Source organism: Scyliorhinus torazame, chromosome 6 (assembly GCF_047496885.1).
Source record: "Scyliorhinus torazame isolate Kashiwa2021f chromosome 6, sScyTor2.1, whole genome shotgun sequence".
NCBI classification, from domain to species: Eukaryota; Metazoa; Chordata; class Chondrichthyes; order Carcharhiniformes; family Scyliorhinidae; genus Scyliorhinus; species Scyliorhinus torazame.
This window is the reverse complement of record NC_092712.1, coordinates 315,788,821-315,808,702: the sequence shown is the minus strand read 5'-3', so window position 1 is coordinate 315,808,702 and position 19,882 is coordinate 315,788,821. Positions and strand designations below refer to the sequence as shown.

General features: G+C 47.9%; 1 protein-coding gene across 4 annotated transcripts in view; it reads left to right on the top strand.

Annotated features, from left to right (window-relative positions):
* Positions 1-19,882, top strand: part of LOC140425622 (cadherin-20-like) — a 200,865-nt gene that overhangs the window by 143,450 nt on the left and 37,533 nt on the right. For 3 of the 4 annotated variants that reach the window (XM_072510126.1, XM_072510125.1, XM_072510124.1), the window contains 4 exons: positions 1,995-2,441; positions 3,068-3,362; positions 10,865-10,984; positions 13,353-13,520. In XM_072510126.1, the coding sequence (XP_072366227.1) occupies positions 2,238-2,441; positions 3,068-3,362; positions 10,865-10,984; positions 13,353-13,520 (787 nt within the window). In that variant the 5' untranslated portion in view covers positions 1,995-2,237. The remainder of the gene's footprint in view (positions 1-1,994; positions 2,442-3,067; positions 3,363-10,864; positions 10,985-13,352; positions 13,521-19,882) is intronic. The other variant, XM_072510127.1, reaches the window with a different exon arrangement.

Sequence of the window (19,882 nt, the reverse complement as noted above, 5' to 3'; positions counted from 1 at the left end):
AGGGAATGGGGCTTGCTAGGTGTTGGGAGACAGGCGGTGGTGCCTGTACTCCCCCCCACCCCCCCCAGGACACACAATCTCCCAGCTCTTCCGTTGATACGCCCCGCTGTGACACGATTTCTGAAGTAATGCCAGTCTGCAGTCACACAGCCTTGGGAAGCAACCACGCCTTCCGACTGGATTTAATCGGAGAATCGGAAAATTCAGAAAGGAAAAAAATAACCAACTTGAAAGCAGGAACGGGCAAATAATCAGAAAAAAAAGATAATTGGAGGCACGACAGACATCAGCAAGACCGTTACATTCTTTACTTCACTGTCACTCGGAACACTTGCTGGAAGGGATTACTGACCCCAATCGCAGGGGGCTGGAGAAACATTAGCAGAAATGCAGACATTAACCTCGCAAAGCTTCTATAATCATGAACTCCATCCAACCTTAAGTAGTTTATATATGGCGGCACTCTAGTATTTCCGCAGGATAAATAAGAGTATCAGTACAATGGCTAATCTCTGTAACTGCTTGTTTCCATAACAGGGATTCTGATGGTAAAACCTCCACTTGGTGGCTCCAGTATAAACACCCATACAATAAACGGACGGTGTAAAAAAAAAAAAAAATTACATTTCTATAACGCCTTTCGCATTCATCGGATGCCGCACTCCCCCCCCCCCCCCCCCCCCCCCCCCTTCCTAACCAAGGCACTTTGCAGCCGGTGAAATGTTTTTGACACTTGTGTAATGTCGGAAACACGAGGGCCAATTTGTGCACAGCAAGCTCCCACAAGCAGCAACCTGGTAAATGGCCAGGTCGGCTGTTTTGCGATGCTGATCGATGGATAAATAATGGTCAGGATATCGAGGATAAACCGTCTGTTCTTCTACAAAATAGTGCTTTTGGATCTTTTTCATCCATGTGAGAGGACAATCAAGGACTTGGGGTTAACTTCTCACCCGAAATGCAGCACCTGCCACAGTGCAGCGCGCGTTCAGTGCTGCATTGGAGTGATGGCCTTTATTTTGGTGCTCAAGATGGCTGGGATGGGCCGTAAACCCACAACTCAGAAGCAAAGACTCTCTGAAGTGTGCTACAGCTGCTATCCCAACAGCATGCTCCAGGCCGTTTTTCTGTTAATGTAAAAAAACTATCATTACTCATGCCTGAACAGCTTTTTCAAATGTTTACAAAAGAGTGTCAGAAGATCAAAACGGAATATTTCCTTTCTCCGTTAAGAATCACATTGACAGACAGACAGACATGACAAATCGACTGCCTGAAAAATACAAACCATCGGTCATGTAAATAATAACATTCTTGTAGCCATTAAGCTAAAACTGTCAAAAAATGTATTGTGTTCTGAAATCTCATGGTTTTCTGATGCATGTTTAAAAAAAGATTATTCACTCTTTGCTAACTAACATGAACGAATATATGCCAGAAGCAATTACCGATCCAAGCAAAATGTAAGTCTCGTGGTGTGCCACACTTTTAGCCATTTCTATGCAAAGTGAAGGTCATTACTAGTCAGTTCGCTGGTTTCAGCCTGTTGGGCGGCACGGTGGCACAGTGGTTAGCAGTGCTGCCTCACAGCTCCAGGGTCCCAGGTTCGATTCCCAGCTTGGGCGACTGTCTGTGTGGAGTTTGCACTTACGCCCCGTGCCTGTGAGGGTTTCCTCCGGGTGCTCCGGTTTCTTCCCACAGTTCAAAGATGTGCAGGCTAGGTGGACTGGCCGTGCTAAATTGCCCCTTAGTGTCCAAAAGGTTGGGTTGGGTTACGGGGATAGGGTGGAGGCTTGGGCTTAAGTAGGGTGCTCTTTCCAAGGGCTGGTGCAGACTCGATGGGCCGAATGGCCTCCTTCTGCACTGTAAATTCTATGATTCCGTTGCTTAGTAAACAAAATGAGCTTACGTGTGGAGTTTGAGAATTCTTTCTCAAATGCTATTCTTTAAAGTTGTGGGACATTATCGAACACTCACTTGTGTTATCATTGCAGGTCCAGCGCTGATGAAACTTTGCAAAATTCCATTGGATAAAAGGCTTTAAACTCTGGTGGCAATAAAAGTGAAAAACACCAATCAGAGGAAAAACCATCCAAACCTAATTCTTGAGAAAGATCTTTGACTAAAGACTGTTACACCAAGTTTCCAGAATATCAAGTTGGCAAAGCATCAGCCCCTTTCCTCGTTTTCCTCGCCTACATTTCCTGTACAATTTGGCCTTGTGGATTTACAGTACCATGTGTAACAAATACCTACCTGGGGTGTGCCTGTTGCTGTGTCTAGCTGATTTGATGCAAGTCTTTGGGGTACAGCCGGTAACTGCAGTGGAGAGCAGCCGACGTGATGAGGTGTTCCATCATCGTGTGAAGAGAGGTTGGGTGTGGAACCAGTTTTTCGTGTTGGAGGAATACACTGGGTCAGAGCCTCTATATGTTGGCAAGGTAAGAACGTGGGAATAGTGGGCGGCACGGTGGCCCAGTGGTCAGCACTGGTGCCTACAGCGCTGAGGACCGGGTTCGATCCCGACCCCGCGTCACTGTCTGTGCGGAGTCTGCACGTTCGCCCCGTGTCTGCGTGGGTTTCCTCCGGGTGCTCTGGTTTCCCCCCACAGTCCAAAGATGAGCAGGTTAGATGGACTGGCCATGTTAAATTGCCCCTTGGTGTCCAAAGGTTAGGTGGGGTTATGAGGATAGGGTGGGGAGAGAGCACAGGTGCTCTTTCGGAGGGTCAGAGCAGACTTGATGGGCCAAATGGCCTCCTTTTCCACTGTAGGGATTCTATTGTTAATGACCTTTCTGCCGCCGTAAAGTTTCCCTTTATTTAGTCTCTCAGATCTGATCATGATATTGGACATCTCTATCATATCTCCCCATAACCTCCTCTGCTCTAAGGCAAGGGGCATGGGGATTGATTAATTAATAATGTAAATTCATAAGAAACTGTGCAGGCCCCAGTGAAAGAGGAAATAGGATCGCAGGACGCAGCAACCTGAGTATTTGAAGAGAATAAAGTGGAGATGGAATAATCAACAATAATAAAACCAGCTTTTATCATTCTGTAATTATAGCTTCATTCAGACATGGACAAAGGAGAAGGTTCCGTCAGATACATCCTCTCTGGTGATGGAGCTGGTACTGTTTTCACTATTGATGACAACACTGGAGACATTCACGCTGTACAGAGGCTCGATCGGGAGGAGAAAACACATTACACCTTACGCGCTCAGGCCCTGGACAGATGGACTGGGAGGCCAATGGAGCCGGAGTCTGAATTCATCATCAAAATCCAGGATATCAATGACAACGAACCAAAGTTCCTCGATGGACCTTATGTAGCCAGTGTTCCTGAAATGTCTCCAATGGGTAAGAATCAATTTTGTGACCGCTTGTTCAAACGAGGTGGTAATTCAAGGATATTCCTGCATGTGGCTACTATGGCAGCTGCGGTGATGCCGCGTGGCTGTGGGTAGTGTGGCTGTGTAGTGTGGCTGTGTGATTCAGTGGATAGTGCCCTTGCCTCTTGACTCACAAGTTTGTGCGTTTACATCCAACTTCAGGACTTGAGCACCAAGTGCTGCACTCTAAGAGGCGATGTCTTTTGAACCTGAGGCCACGCCTGTCCTCTTAGTCTGTGAAAGGCCATTCGGCGCTATTTCAGAAGAGAGCGGGTTACCCTGGCACCCAGCCCAATATTTATTCCTTAATGAACATCACTAAAAGCTGGATTCTCTCCCTGGGCCAGGCCGGAGAATCCCCGCGACCGGGCCACGCCGCCCCGACGCCGGCACGCGATTCTCCGGCCCGGATGGGCCGAGCGGCCGTAGGAAAAAAAACCGAGTCCCACCGTCTCCGTTTTAACCTGCTCTGAGCCAGCGAGACCTTGGCCTTGAAGGGTCGGGTGGTGGCCTGTGGTGGGGGGGGGGGGGGGGGGTCCTCCGATGTGGCCTGGCCCACAATCGGGGCCCACCGATCGGCAGGCCGTCCTCTCTGGCTGGCGGCCTCCTTTCCTACGCCCCGGCCCCTGTAGCCCTGCTCCATGCTGCGTCGGGGCCGGCGCGTTGAAGGAGGCCACTGCGCGTGCGGCACGAACCGCTCGAGCGCCGTGCTGGCCCCCCTGTGGGGGCCAGAATTTCTCTTGGCAGCGGCCCGCTCACGCTGTTGTAAAACGCGACGCGTTGACAACGGCGTGGGCACTCTGCCGCGGGATGGGAGAATCCCACCCATGGGATCCAATCCCATAACCGATGCCGCAGGAACAGTCCAGCTGGAGTCCGAGACAAGTGACTCCATGTCAGTAATAAACTTCGAATTTTTTTAAAATTTAAACAAAACTAGTGCCCCAATTACTAATAAATACGTTTTGAACCAAAAGCTCACGATCTTCCTTTGCATTTAAAATAAACGCAATGCCTTATGATCTGACGCTCTGAGTAAAATGATACAATTTGACATCCCAGTTCACAATGGCCTATCTTTGCCAATGCCCTGAATTTCTTGCCTGTAACATTGCACCTACTACATTAGTGCCTCGTGTCGGATTTTCTAATCTCTTGTGGTTAGCACTGCTGCCTTACGCCGCCGAGGACCCGCGTTCGATCTCGGCTCTGGGTCACTCTCCGTGTGGAGTTTGCACATTTTCCCCTTGTCTGCGTGGGTCTCACCCCCACAACCCAAAAGATGTGCAGGGTAGGGGAACTGGCCACGCTAAATTGCCCCTTAATTAGAAAAAAAAAATTGGGGACTCTAAATTTATTTTTATAAAATGATTTCCTAACCTGAAGTGAGTGACTGCAGATACTTTCACTCCGTGTACAAACTGAACTCACTCCTGGCGCCATTCACGTTGTTGTTATGGCCATCTCTCTCTATCTCTCTCTCTCTCTCTCTTTCTTTCTCTCTCTCTTGCTCTCTCTTTCTCTCTCTCCCTCTCTGGAAGCATTTCCAACAGCTTGACCTGTCTTTCAATGAAAGCATTTCGGTGAATGGATTCAGGCACTTGTATTAGCCTCAGCTGAATGCAGAGGGATTACTCTCATTTATATTCCGCTCAGAGCTCTGGCGTAATGCAGTAAGAAGCTGGGAGCGAAGAGCCTGCGACAGAAATTGGTGCGGCTGATTTAAGCACCTGGTTAAAATCCCATTACTTTAAAGTTGCGGAGGGCTCTGAGGAAGAGTCACATTTGACTCCTTGCAACCTTTTAACTCTGTCCTCTCTCCACAGACGCTGCCAGATCCGCTGGGTATTCCAGCAGAGTGTTAGCCTGCAGGTACAGCAAGTAACTGGGAAAGCAAATGAAATGTTGGCCTTTATTGCAAGAGGTTTGGGGTACAACATTAGGGCGGTCTTGCTACACCTGGAGAGGGCAATGGTGAGGCTGCATCAGCAGCAGTTTGTCCACGTTTGGTCTCTTTACTGTCATCGGACGGAATTCAGAGAAGGTTCACTGGGCTGATTCCCGGGAATAAGGGGGAGCGATTCTCCGAGTCCCGCGCCGGGCTGGAGAATCGCCGCAACCGCGCCCCGACGCCCCAACACCGGCGCGCGATTCACCGAGGTGCGGAGAATCGGCGGCATTTGCGCCGGCGCGTTTGGCACGGCGCCGGTCACTGGAATCGGCGGAGCCGCCGATTCTGCATTCCGGATGGGCCAAGCGGCCACGCGGATACGGCAGAGTCCCACCGGCGCCGTTCACCCCTGGTCGCTGTCGGCGGGAAGTCTGCGCGAAGGGTCAGGGGGTGGCCTGGGGAGGGGGGAGGGGCGGCCCCTTCGCCTGGGGGGGCCTCCGATGGGGTCTGGCCCGCGGTCAGGGCCCACCGATCGGCGGGCTGGCCTCTCCCCCTCCCCGGGCCTACTTTCTGTCGCGCTGGCCCCTGAACACCGACGCCATGTTGAGTCGGGGCCGGCGCGCTGAGGAAGTCCCCCGCGCATGCGCAGGTTGGCGAGGAGCCCATTTGGCGGTGCAAAAGGAGGCTGGAGCGGTGTGAACCACTCCAGTGCCGTGCTGGCCTCCTATGGGGGCCAGAATCGGTCGTACCCGGGCCCGGTTCGCGCTGTCGTGAAACGCGACGGCGTTCACGACTGCGCGAACACTTGGGCTCCATATTGGAGAATCGCCCCCACGGAGTTCATAGAATCCTAGAATCCCTACAGTGCAGAAGGAGACCATTCGACCCTCTAAACGAGCACCCTACCTATACCCATTCCCCCATAAACCCATAACCCCACCTAACCTTTGGACACTAAGGGACAATTTATCATGGCCAATCCACCTAACCTGCACCTCTTTGGACTGTGGGAGGAAACCGGAGCACCCGGAGGAAACCCACGCAGACACGGGGAGAACGTGCAGACTCCGCACAGCCAGTGACCCAAGGTCGGAATTGAACCCAGTACACTATGAGGCAGCAGTGCTAACCACTATGCCATCGTGTCACCCCTGTTGTCTTACGAGGAAACATTGAACAGGTGGGCCTATGTTCATTGGAGTTCAGAAGAATGGGAGGGGTTTTTAGTGAAACCTAGAAGATCCTGATGGGCCTTGACAGGGGAGATACTGAGATTGTTTCCTCTCGTGGGGCGAACCCAGAACTGGGGGGACAGTTTCAGAATAAGGAGTCACCCATTTAATACGCAGATGAGAAGGGGCTGGTTTAGCACATTGGGCTGAACAGCTGGCTTGTAATGCAGAACAAGGCCAGCAGCGCGCGTTAAATTCCCGTACCGGCCTCCCCGAGCAGGCGCCGGAATGTGGCGACTAGGGGCTTTTCGCAGTAAATTCATTGCAGCCTGCTTGTGACAATAAGCGATTATTATTATTATTATTATTCTCTCAGAGGCTGATTAGTGTTGAGTGTTCCACAAGAGAGCAGTGGAGGCTGGGACATTGAATACATTGAATTCAAGGCTCAGTTAAGACAGGTTTTTGATTGGCAAAGGGAGTTAAGTGTTACGGAGGACAGGCAGTGACAGACAGAAAGTGGAGTTAAGGGTACAATCGGATCATCCATGATCTTATTAAATGGCGTATCAACCTCGATGGGCCGAATGGCTTACTCTTGCTCCTATTTCTTATGATATTATGATTTCTAGATCTTTCTGTTTTTTATTTAAGCAAGCTTAATATCCACGCCATGAAAATTACAACACAACATCATCAACAATATTAATAAACCGGAGGTATAATAAGTACAGCTTGTGTCTGCTGGCACATGCAGTAAAATAAATTTCAAATTGTTCAGCATCGATACATTTCAAATGATATCATTTACCACCCATCAGCTGGGCAAAGGAAAACAGCCAGAAAGAATCTAAAATTACATCTTTCCTCTGAACAAATAATCATTTCCATTTGTTACAAAGGAAATCAGAGGCTCCTTCCTAATTAGGGGTCGGAGACAATTAACCCCTTCACTCTCAATCTGTGAAATGACTCCAACCGACATTCCCATTGTTGATCGTGATTATATTTTATTCAAAGACTTTACACATGTTAATGCCTGAGTAGCGGAATCAAAGCAGCAACATCATTACTCTTGCGCGAAGGGTAGAAACGCAATCGCCACGTGATTACCCCCCCCCGGTGGCCGTGTCCTGGGCACTGACTTCTGTCAATGTGACATGTCGGCGCCTCTGCCAGTCCAGCCTTCCAGGTGGGGGGCCCGTGATGATCCCAAATAGCTGGATAAACGCTGCTTCACCTTAAGCACTCAGGAAATGCTTTCATACACAGCGGAGCCCGGCCTAATCCAATCATTGCCTTGCTAAAATTTGACCTCTCCAATTACAAGATGCGTCACATACCCATCAGCCTACCCAAGCCAAGTCAAAATCCCATAATTCCTGATTCCAAGGAGCAGCTTGTAAACGTTCAATGCCAACGTCTAACTAAAGGGGCGGCACGGTGGCACAGGGGTTAGCACTGCTACCTCACAGTGCCAGGGACCCTGGTTCCATTCCGGCATCGGGTCACTGTCTGTGTGGAGTCTGCACGTTCTCCCCGTGTCTGCGTGGGTTTTCTTCCGGGTGCTCCGGTTTCCTCCCACAAGTCCCGAAAGACGTGCTTGTTAGGTGAATTGGGCATTCTGAATTCTCCCTCCGTGTACCTGAACAGTGTGGCGACTAGGGGATTTCACAGTAACTTCATTGTAGCGTTAATGTAAGCCTACTTGTGACAATAATGAAGATGATTTATTTATTATTTAAACATGCCTGAGTGCGCTTATAGCTGCACTAACAACCGGGTGATCCGGTTTCCTCCCACAGTCCAAAGATGTGCAGGTTAAGTGGGTTGGTCATGATCAATTGCCCCTTGGTGTCCAGAGATGTGTAGATTAGGTTAAGAGGTTGTTGAGATAGGGTGGACTGCTCTTTCAGAGGACCGACGCAGACTCGATGGGCCGAATAGCCTCCTTCTGCACTTTAGGGATTCTACGATTCTATGATAAAGCAATAAAACATGGTGGCCTTGCTACCCAGGTGTCTTCTCTGGGATTCAAGGTACAGATGGGTCATGGAATCCAAAGGTATCAGGCCTGGAAATGTCTTATTGAAGGGCCTGTGATGTAGACATGTCCGGAATGACAGAGATAACATGCCTGCCCTGTTTTTCAGCCTGGAAGCTGTCATGGAGGCTTTCCTCATGTGAGAGAGAGTGTGTGTGAGAGTGAGAGAGAGCGAGAGAGAGAGAGCGATGGAGAGAGAGAGAGAGAGAGAGATCTCTTTCTACAATATTCCATAAATTTCTTAAGAGTTGATGAAGTTATTAGACAGTGATTTCTTACAGAGGTTACTGGGAAGGTTTACAAGAATGGAGAATTTTAGCAATTAGGAAAGATTAGTAATAATGGGGTTGCCTTCTTTGGAAAAGAGGAGGTTGAGGAGAGATTGAATTGAAGTGTATAAAAGAATTGAGGACTCGAGATAGTACCGGAAGGATCTATTTCCCTGAGCAGAGAGGTCAATACCTGAGGCCTTAAATTTGAAGCAATTGTTGGAAGGATTCGAGGAGAGTTGAGGAGTAATGTTTTCACCCAGCAGGTGGTGACAGTCTGGAATTCACTGCCTGAAAGGGTGTGCGAGGCAGAAACCCTTATCACAGTTAAAAACAAACTTGGACATGTTACGATCCCAGCTAGTGTCACAAATGGATGGGAAGATCTCAGAATGGAACCTTGGCTCAACAAAAAATAACTTTCATTTTTTTTCAGGAAATGTTAAGGAACAGAGTCACAGGAACGCTAATTAGCTTTAACAACAAGAATTTTTTTATTGAACATGAAAAAATTGGATCATGATACAATGCACCTTTACTCCCCCACACCCCCCTTAGCTTAACAATTACACACAGGTTTTAGGATTAACACAGATTACAAAATACATCCTAATCTACAATAGTTTCATTGACACAAAGTCCCTTTTAAGCAGACAGGGTGACTGTGGGCAAATACACACTCCACTCTGAACCCCAAGAGAATGTCTGTCGATGTCGTATCAGGATCTCGGCAGATGATTGTCACGTGAGAGTTTCCAAACTCCACTCCCAAAAATGTGCATTAAAACTTGGGCGGGATTCTCCGACCCCCCGCTGGGTCAGAGAATCCCCGGGAGACAGCGTGAATCCCGCCCCGCCTCTTTCTGCCCCAATACCCGAGTTATCTGGACTGTAACTTGTACTTTAGGAAACGTGCCACTTTGCAGCTCCAATCTTTTCCAATCTTTTTTCTGGCATAATTGAGAGATGTTCACTTCCTGACGTCCTGTCTGCAACTGCCCACAAATTCAGCTGAAGCTAAAACGTAAAAGGTAATTCACAATTGCTTTAACTCTTAATTCCCATACTGTATTAAAATGACATCAGACACTTCATGTACCTCTAAAGTCTGCCATGCCACTTTAACTCTAGTTACTGTGATTGTCACTTTAACTCAGAACACCTTGTTTACTCTTCCTTGAATTCGTCTGAACAATACCATGGTCTCTATTCCTTAAATCCAGCGGTCTTAAACACTCTTTCTGCCCCAATACCCGAGTTATCTGAACTGTAACCTGTACTTTAGGAAACTTGCCACTTTGCAGCTCCCATCTTTTCCATTCTTTTTTCTGGCCTAATTGTGAGATGTTCACTTCCTGACGTTCTGTCTGCAACTGCCCACAAATTCAGCTGAAGTTAAAACGTAAAAGCTAATTTATCCTTAAAATGGCCTCTTGTTGATAAGCAACCCCCACATGCTTACCCTCACGCCACAATAGAGACACAGTTGGAATTGAAACCAACGCCCACACAAACGCCTTTGTCCAGCATGAATCGAACTATAGGTTTTACCTTTCCAGGCACAGAAGCATTAAATTAACCTCAAATTTAAACTATACCTTATTTCTTATGTTTACCAATACAAATATAAATCCCTTAAAACTACCTCTGTTTTCCTAACAGACAGGCACTTGAGGTGCAATAATTTCCCAAACTGCAAACCAAGAGTTGTAAGGTGGCAGTAGATAAGATAGTTCATTTGGCCTGGACTTCCTTTTGGGCTTTATATTTTTTATCTTTTAATGTATTCTAACTCAATGGGTCCTTTAAGCCACCAGCAGTTTTCTTCAAAAGTTGCAGTTTTTCCAGTAAGAGCAGACCCCCCAGGACGGGGGTTATTTTGATGCTGTGCGATGATGTCGCTAATGGAAATAAAAATGGAGGGAGATGTAAAACGGACAGCGAATTCGCGATTACCCACTTGACACTGCTGCCCAAAGACAAAGTTACCCCCATTGAGTTTCTATCAGTTTGCGAAGCTGAGAGCTGACCCACTGTGCAAACCCTTCTACTTCCAACGTGACAGAGCCGTGATTGTGTCTCATCTCTACACAGGTACATCCGTCATACAGCTCACAGCCAGTGACGCCGATGACCCCACATATGGAAATAGTGCTCGAGTGGTTTACAGCATCCTGCAGGGTCAGCCGTACTTCTCAGTGGAAGCAAGGACAGGTACGCAACAGTGATCATCACATCCTGGGTTGTAGAGCGGTGAGCAGCAAGTTGTGCATTTGCCTTACTGGTGGATTCATGATGAATCTCTTAAAGTTAATCCCTGGGTTTATGTGCTCCTCTACCAAGTGTCGCCATAAACTGCTCCCCCTTCCTCATCCGGCTTCATCTCTAAGCAGGATCTGGAACACGCTATCTGAAAGAGTGTTTTATAATATGTCTGCAATCAAAGATGTCTGCACCTTGCTTATTCCAGCTCTGAACTTTCAACATTTTCTGATCTAAGTTCACTGTGTTTGATCGGCTAAGCCTGGGTGTTGATTCAGAGGTAGTAAGCAGACACCACAGAAAGTGCTAGAAGTTTCTAGAAGGTGGAGCTAGGGTGAGCCCCGTGATTCCCAGTCTTGGCCATTTCCCCCATTATCGACGTCAACCCTCGGCACCACTGGGTAAAAGCAAAGCGGTAATGTCAAGGCCAGTGGTTAGTAAGCACCCAAAGATGTTGTCTGGAGGATATATGCTGACCGGTCTCCTTCTCTCACTCCATCTGAAAGCCAACAGACTTTCTGCTTCAAACACTTTTTTGACAAATTGGCCCTTTCTTTCTCGGAACACCTCTGCCCTCTTCAAGTCCTTGCTGCTTCTTCTGGTACAGGGGCATTGCCAGAATCTCCCACCAGGGGCACAGCGGGCTCCCCCTTGGAGATCAGGATTCCTCTCTGCTATCTGCCCTGTGCATCAGTGAGTCCAGCCACTGGGCAAAGAGTTACAGTCAAGTCAAAGCAATAGGTGGGAAGACGCCCAGCGCCAACAGCAAGAGAGAAATCTAGCTCTTAATGCCAAATTTAGGTAATGATTCAAAATGTTTTGACCAAGAAAAGAGAAACTTGTTGACTTGATAAATCTTCTACTTTACTGCTTTTCTTTAATAGAAGCAAGGATTAGATTGTTTTTCAGTCGAGGAAACTAACTGCAAAGCAGGACTATGTTGGAACTAATGATGATAATAACCTATTGTCACAAGTAGGCTTCAATGAAGTTACTGTGAAAAGCCCCTGGTCGCCACATTCCAGCAACTGTTCGGGGAGGCTGGTACGGGAATTGAACCCGCGCTGCTGGCATTGTTCTGAATTACAAGCCAGCTGTTTGAGGGACTGTTTGAGTAAATGAAGTGAGGAATATAGTCAGTTCGCAATTCAACCCAACATATCTTCACCAGCTCTCTTGTCCAATGTTTTGATGTATATTCACCAGATACAACTTGTTTTCTGATTGTCACAAAAGTAAAAACTTGAAAGATGTCACCCTTGGCTTTGTGGGTCGAGCCCTTGATTCTGACTGACAGGATTCTGGGTTCAGGTTCCATTCTGCGGTTTGAACACAAAAATCAAGGCTGACGTTCGACCGGAGCTGCTGAATTTTAGATGGGATATTCAAACCAAGACCCCCCATGTGCCTGCCTGGCTGGATGTAACAGGTCCTATGGCAACACTCCTGATGACGAGCAGGGGAGCTATTCCTGGTGTCCTGAGCCCTCGGTCAACATCACCGGAACGGATTACCTGGTCGTTAGTGTGGTATTATCTTAACTATCAGCATTTCACGGGTTAATGTTGTACCATGATTAGTCACTAGAGGGAGCTGCAGATACTGCGATATAAAGCAGTGATGCTAGACCTTAGGGGAGGAGTGTAAGCAGGAGACAGCTAGTGAAGGTCATCTGAGCAGTTAGTGTGAGAAGGTTAGATTACAGTTTATACCAGTTAGTGAGATTAGCAGTAGGTGAGTGTAGTTGGATGTTATTGATCAATCCTGTATTCTAAAAGGACTAAGTGACGAAACCCAGTTTAGTAGTGTAAATAAAATCATAGCTTTGTTTAAGTTAAAAGCTGCTCTGTGGTCTTTGTGGGCACTACGCCAACCATCCTAAATAAGCAACACAAAGAACACCACAGTTATCACATTGCTGTTTGTGGGAGCTTGCTGTGCGCAAAGTGACCGCTGCACTTTTTACATTTGCACAGCGACTTCACGTCAGAACGTATTTTGTTGGCTGCAACTGAGACATCTGGTGGTTGTGAAAAGCAGCATACAAATGTAGGTCTCTCTTTAAAAAAGAAACAGAATTTATTAAAAAGCCGGGCTTTAAACCCCACATATCTTTGGTCACTGTTGTGTCAATTCTCAAGGTGGATCCCAGAGGAGGTTCACCCTGAGGTGAAGTGAATCAACTCTCTGTGTCTGGTGCACTGTTGCTAATCTGTCCTTTGCCGAAACAGATTCCAAAGGTGGAACTGCTGCCCCTTGCAGGTCACTCCGAAAAGTGCAATAAATAATTAAATCTGTTTTATACCCTTCCCCCCCCCAGGCATCATCAGGACAGCATTATCAAACATGGACCGAGAGGTTAAGGATGGATACCAAGTGGTTGTTCAAGCGAAGGACATGGGTGGACAAATGGGAGGATTATCCGGGACAACAACTGTCAACATCACCCTCACCGATGTCAATGACAACCCTCCCAGATTCCCTCAGAGTGAGTACCTCTGTCCTTGCGTCGGCTGCTTCAGTTACAATATGTCTGTTGCTCAGAGGTTACATAGAATTTTACAACACGGCATCGGGCCATTCGACCCAACTGTAAAAACCCATCTGGTTCACTAATGTCCTTCAGGGGAAGGAAATCTGCCGTCCTTACCCGGTCTGGCCTACATGTGGCTCCAGACCCACATAGCGATGCGGTTGAGGGCAGCACGATAGCATTGTGGATAGCACAATTGCTTCACAGCTCCAGGGTCCCAGGTTCGATTCCGGCTTGGGTCACTGTCTGCGCGGAGTCTGCACGTTCTCCCCGTGTCTACGTGGGTTTCCTCCGGGTGCACCGGTTTCCTCCCACAGCCCAAAGATGTGCAGGTTAGGTGGATTGGCCATGCTAAATTGCCCTTAGTGTCCAAAATTGCCCTTAGTGTTGGGTGGGGTTACTGGGTTATGGGGATAGGATGGAGGTGTTGACCTTGGGTAGGGTGCTCTTTCCAAGAGCCGGTGCAGACTCGAGGGGCCGAATGGCCTCCTTCTGCACTGTAAATTCTATGATTAACTTCCTTCTGAAATGGCTCAGCAAACCACTCAGTTCACGGGCAATTAGAGATGGGCAACAAATGTTGGCCTTGCCAGCAATGCCCACAGCCCATGAAGGATTAGTAAAAAAAGATGTTCCAAACCTATTTACAGGCAGTGTGGAATCCACAGCAGAACCTTCCCAGTCCTGTGGTGGTGGGAGCGGAAGCGAGGGGACTGGGAAAATAATGGGGAGCCACACTGGGATAGCTCCCCGATGCATTCCTGCTGCCTGGGAATTTTCTACATATCTAGGCCCCACTTAATAATAATAATTATCTGTATTAGTGTCACAAGTAGGTTTACATTAACACTGCAATGAAGTTACTGTGAAAATCCCCCAGTTGACACACTCCAGCTCCTGTTGGGGTACACAGAGGGAGAATTCAGAATGTCCAATTCACCTAACAAGCACGTCTTTCAGGACTTGTGGGAGGAAACCGGAGCACCCGGAGGAAACCCACGCAGACACGGGGGGAACATGCAGAGTCCGCACAGACAGTGACCCAAGCCGGGAATCGAACCTGGGACCCTGGAGCTGTGAAGCAAACGTGCTAACCACTGTGCTTCCGTGATCATTTGAACTGCTGATCAGCATTTTGCCCCAAGCTGGCGGTTCCTGACATGGACGGAGGCTCCCTCCCCCAAAGAGGGGGTCGCCAACCACCCAGAAAGCTGAATCCGCAGCCCAGGTGTAGCTGCTGTAGCCAGCAGGGGGGTTGCTGCTTGTCCTTCTAATCTGACCCCATTTGACCTTCATTTTGAGGTTGCCCCTGACAGGGTCAGGGAGGTATTACAGGCCTGCCCTCTGACCTTGATTGGCTGTCGATCTCAGGAGGTGCGAGGCCACCTTCTGGAAATAGCTCCCCCCGGACTGGCTCCTAAGAACTGCAGGCACGGGCCCGCAAGGTTGGTTCCAAATCCGGGGATGCAAAGCCCACGAGAAAACACAACCCCTGAAAGTTTTCCACCTGTCCAGATAGAAGTTAAAAATTCCACAGCATTATTCCAAATAGGGTTGGCAATCCTTCCTCTGTTAATATAATTAAACACAGATTAATAGGGCTGCTGAATGAATGTTGCATCTGTACACCAAACGCCATCAAAAATTAACAGCGTAAAGTATTTTAAGACTTTGCATAAAAGTTGGTAACTGAATACTGTAGCAGAAACTTGGTTCAATAGTTATCACGGATTACATATATTTCTTCTGATATCAGTCATACAAATGTTAACGGACCTGGATAATTCCCGATTTATTCAGACAAACGTTATGGTCCAGACCATAATGTCGCCCCCCCCCCCCCCCCCTCTCCCGCCCCACCAGCAGGGGAAGCAGCTCTCCATTGGCTGCCGGCGGGATCTTACAGTCCCGCCGATGTCTACGCCATTTCATGTGGCTTACCCATCCCGCCACCGTGGATCCCCGTGCGGGAAGGCTGGACCAGGAGAGCCAGCCGGCAGGAGTAACCAGATAATCCCGTATGTGTTCCCTCTGAAGGCAATCTGCAACGTTGAAATCATAATAAAACAAAATAGATTTTTTTTTTTCTGAGTTGGGACGTCAAGAGAGGTGGAAATAAGTGGGGTGAGGGACGGGTGGGCGTGCGGGGAAGATGGACTCGAAGTACATGTCGTCCGGGATCTAATTGAATAGTGGAACACGCTCGAGGGGTTAAATGACCTCCTCTCTTTCCTGAGCTCCTAAGATTGTGCCAGAAAAGATTACACATTTTACACCATATTATATTTGTAGCATTAGCCATTTACATCAATGCTTTGTAGTAACGGTTAGTTGTAAATTATCATGTGAGCATAAAGATTCAGTCTGTGTGCGACATCTGCCCGAAATGAGAATACACTGAATCCATGAGCAAATTGCCACAGGAAGGGCATTCGCTAATGCAGAGATATAATTCTCTGCTAAATTATGGAAATGGAGGGCAGCACGGTGGCGCAGTGGGTTGGCACTGCTGCCTATGGCGCCGAGGCCCCGGGTTCAATCCCGGCCCCGGGTCACTTTCCGTGTGGAGTTTGCACATTCTTCCCGTATCTGCATGAGTCTCACCCCCACAACCCAAAGATGCGCAGGGTAGGTGGATTGGCCACGCTAAATTGGAAAAAGATAATCGGGTACCCTAAATTTATTTATTTTTAAATTATGGAAATGTATGAGACGGTAATCCCACAAAAACCCGGGTTAACTGGTTCTCTTAAACAATGAAATGTAGGTTTGGAAATACATGATTACATCTATTGCTAAATGTCAACATTAAACAATCTTTTGGTTGATTGTTTTACATTTCGCATGTCTTTAATGATTAACAGTTGGGAAATTTTTATGAGGTGTTGCAAACATTATGACACGATTGACGTGACTATGTTCAGTGTGTATCATTGTGTCCCAAGGTTGCAACACCATCCCAAAGAAATGTTTCCACTGTCCATTGCCCTTCCTGTTGCAAAGATCCATCAGTGACTCTGTGAAAAGGTCATGGAGTCAGAGAGTTTTTACAGCACAAAAGGAAGCCCTTCGGCGCATCGTGTCTGTGCTGACCGTCAAGCACCTATCTATTCTCATCCCATTTTCTGTTTGTGGTCCGTAACCTTGTGCGCTGTGGCATTTCAAGTGCTAATCAAATGCTTCTTTAATGTTCTATGGGTTCCCACCTCTCCCACCCTCTCAGGCAGTGAGTTACAGACTCCCCCCTCTGGGTGAAAAAGCTTTTTCTCAAACCGCCTCTATACCTCCTACCCTTACCTTAATTCTACGCTCCCTGGTTTTATTATTATAAAGATAATTATTCTTGACCCCTCTACTGAGGGGAAAGGTTCCTTCCTATCCACCCTGACAATGTCCCTCATAATTTTTGTGCACCTCGATCCGGTCCCCCCGCTTTGTCCTCTGCTCCAAGGGAAACAACCACGCCAGCCTCTCCTCATAGCTGAAACACTCGAGCTCCAGGCAACACCCTGGTGAATCTCCTCTGCACCCTCTCCAGTGCAACCACATCCTTCCTACAGTGTGGCGACCAGAACTGCGCAGGTGTTCCAGCTGTGGCCTCACCAGCGGTGTCCCCAAATGATTCCTTCACAGTTCCGTGATAGCTTTCTAAGTGATCTGGAGGTGATGCTGGCCGTCAGCTGCGTGGCGAAGTGCGTTCCCCCTCTCTGGGCTCATACGGAGAAATTACAATTGGCAATGTTTCATTGACCGTGCAGTTTGCAGGTCCCTAAAGGCAACCTGTAAATCCTGAATGAGAATAACGTTCTCCTGGCAATTTGTTCTTCCCGACCGCGCAGCAATCAATTCAGGAGCGTTCTGAACACCAAGCAACTTAACAATAGCAGTAATACTTGTAATGTTCCCACTATAATGAACCTAAATGGTACACTAATTGCAGTGTTTCAACTTCAGAACAGTTAAGGCTTAATCTGCCAGTGCATTGGAAAGCAATTCAGAAGCTGGCACAGATTTAAAATCATATAAAATTTTAATCTTATTTGCATATCCAACTTCACCACTGAAAACACAAGAGATTTACACTCCAGAAAGCTGGGGGGGTTTTAGAGGAAAAGAAAGGAGAGCATTTATAAAACAATTATCCGGGATATCTCAAAGCCCCCTTTAACAGTCAATGACCGACGTTTTGGACATATAGTCACTCTTGCAAAGTAGGAGACAGCAGCCAGTTTGCGCACAGCAAGATGCCGCACACAGCAATGTAACAATGATCTGATAATCAACCTAATGTTGATTGAGGGACGAACATCGGGGCAGCACGGTAGCATAGTGATTAGCACAGTCGCCTCACAGCTCCAGGGTCCCAGGTTCGATTCCCGGCTTGGGTCACTGACTGTGCGGAGTCTGCACGTTCTCCCCGTGTGTGCGTGGGTTTCCTCCGGGTGCTCCGGTTTCCTCCCACAGTCCAAAGATGTGCAGGGTTAGGTTGATTGGCCGTGATAAATTGTCCTTAGGTTAGGTGGGGTTACAGGGATAGGGTGGAGGTGTGGGCTTAAGTAGGGTGCTCCTTCCAAGAGCTGGTGCATACTCGATGGGCTGAATGGCCTCCTTCTGCACTGTAAATTCTATGATCCTGTGATAACTCCCCTGCTCCACACAGAGGACGCCTCGCTTTAGCATCTCATCCTGAAGGCAGCATCACTGACAATGCAGGGCTCCCTCAGTACTGTACTGTTATCCCTCAGCACTGTACTGAAAATGCTGGACATTGGCAGCAGGTCTGACAGCATCTGTGGAGAGAGGAGGGAGCGAACGTTTCCAGTCTGGATGCCTCTTTGTCAAATCTGGAGCGAACTGGAAATAGGGTCAGATTTATACTGTTGTAGAAGGGGGGCGTGGAGCGGTGGGGTTGGATAGGGGGCAGCGAGAGGGCGAGATTGACAAAGATGTCGTGGACAGAAAGACAAAAGGAATGTAAATGGTTACGGCTAAGAAAGGTGCAGATAGTGGCTCCTAAAGAGATTAGAATGTGTGAACAGCAGAACAAAGGTGAGCAGTGTGTCAAACGGCACTGGAATGTTAGCTTTGATTGGTGAAAACCTGGACTAGGACTTGAACCCAGAGCCTTATGACCCTGGGGCGAGTGAGCAACCAAACACCCTTTGACTCTACAAAAAGTTCCTTTTAATTGCCCTCTTATCCTTACAGTTCCCAAGGTAAACTACAGATTGAAAAAATTAATTCACAGAATGTGGCCATTGCTGGCCAGGTTAGCAGGAGAGCCTGACTGGAGCAACACCTACAAATGAGGTGTCAAACTGGAGAAACCACAACACAGGACTACTTGCGTGCCAATCAGCTGAGTTGGCATGTTTTAGAGGGAGCTACGCACTTCCACAACCACTTCTCAAGCCCATTGACCCCAGTTTTGCCAGGACTCCTTGATTCTGCTCTTGGTCAGATGTTACCTTGATGTGAAGGGCAGTCACTCTCACCTCTGGAGGTGCAATGCCTGCTCCTGTCAGCTTGGATCGAGTAGATCGCTCTTGTGGGAGCAATGAATTGGATTCAATTTGAATTTGAGTTGGTTTCTGGAGCAGGCGAAGAGCGGGATTACTCTGTGCATCGGGCTTGGTAATTTTGCGAAAGGGATAAAAAAAGCTTTTAAAATAAGCGCTTCCACAACCTGCATCACGGATCCCAATCTTCAGCCAACTTAATTCACTCCACGTGACATCAAGAAATGGCTGACGAAGGGCGGCACGTGGCGCAGTGGTTAGCACTGGGACTACGACGCTGAGGACCCGGGTTCGAATCCGGGCCCTGGGTCACTGTCCGTGTGGAGTTTGCACATTCTCCCCGTGTCTGCGTGGGTTTCGCCCCCACGACCCAAAGATGTGCAGGGTAGGTGGACTGGCCGCGCTAAATTGCCCCCTAATTGGAAGAAAAATAATTGGGTACACTAAAATTATTTTTAAAAAAGAAACAGCTGAAGACACTGGACACTGCAAAGGCTATAGGCCCGGATAATATTCCGGCAATAGTACTGAAGACTTGGGCTTTCACGCCCCTAGCCAAGCTGTTCCAGCACAGCTACAACACTGACATTTTCCCAGCAGTCCACAAAAAGCAAGAGAAATCTAAACTAACTAATTACATCTGCCCCCCCCCCCCCCTTCCAAATCAGGCTACTTTCCAATCATCAGCAAAAAGATGGAATGAATCATTAGCAGTGCTATCAAGCAGCAATTACACAGCAACAACCTGCTCACCAATGTTCAGTTTGCATTCTGCCAGGGTCTTCATTTCCTCACTGC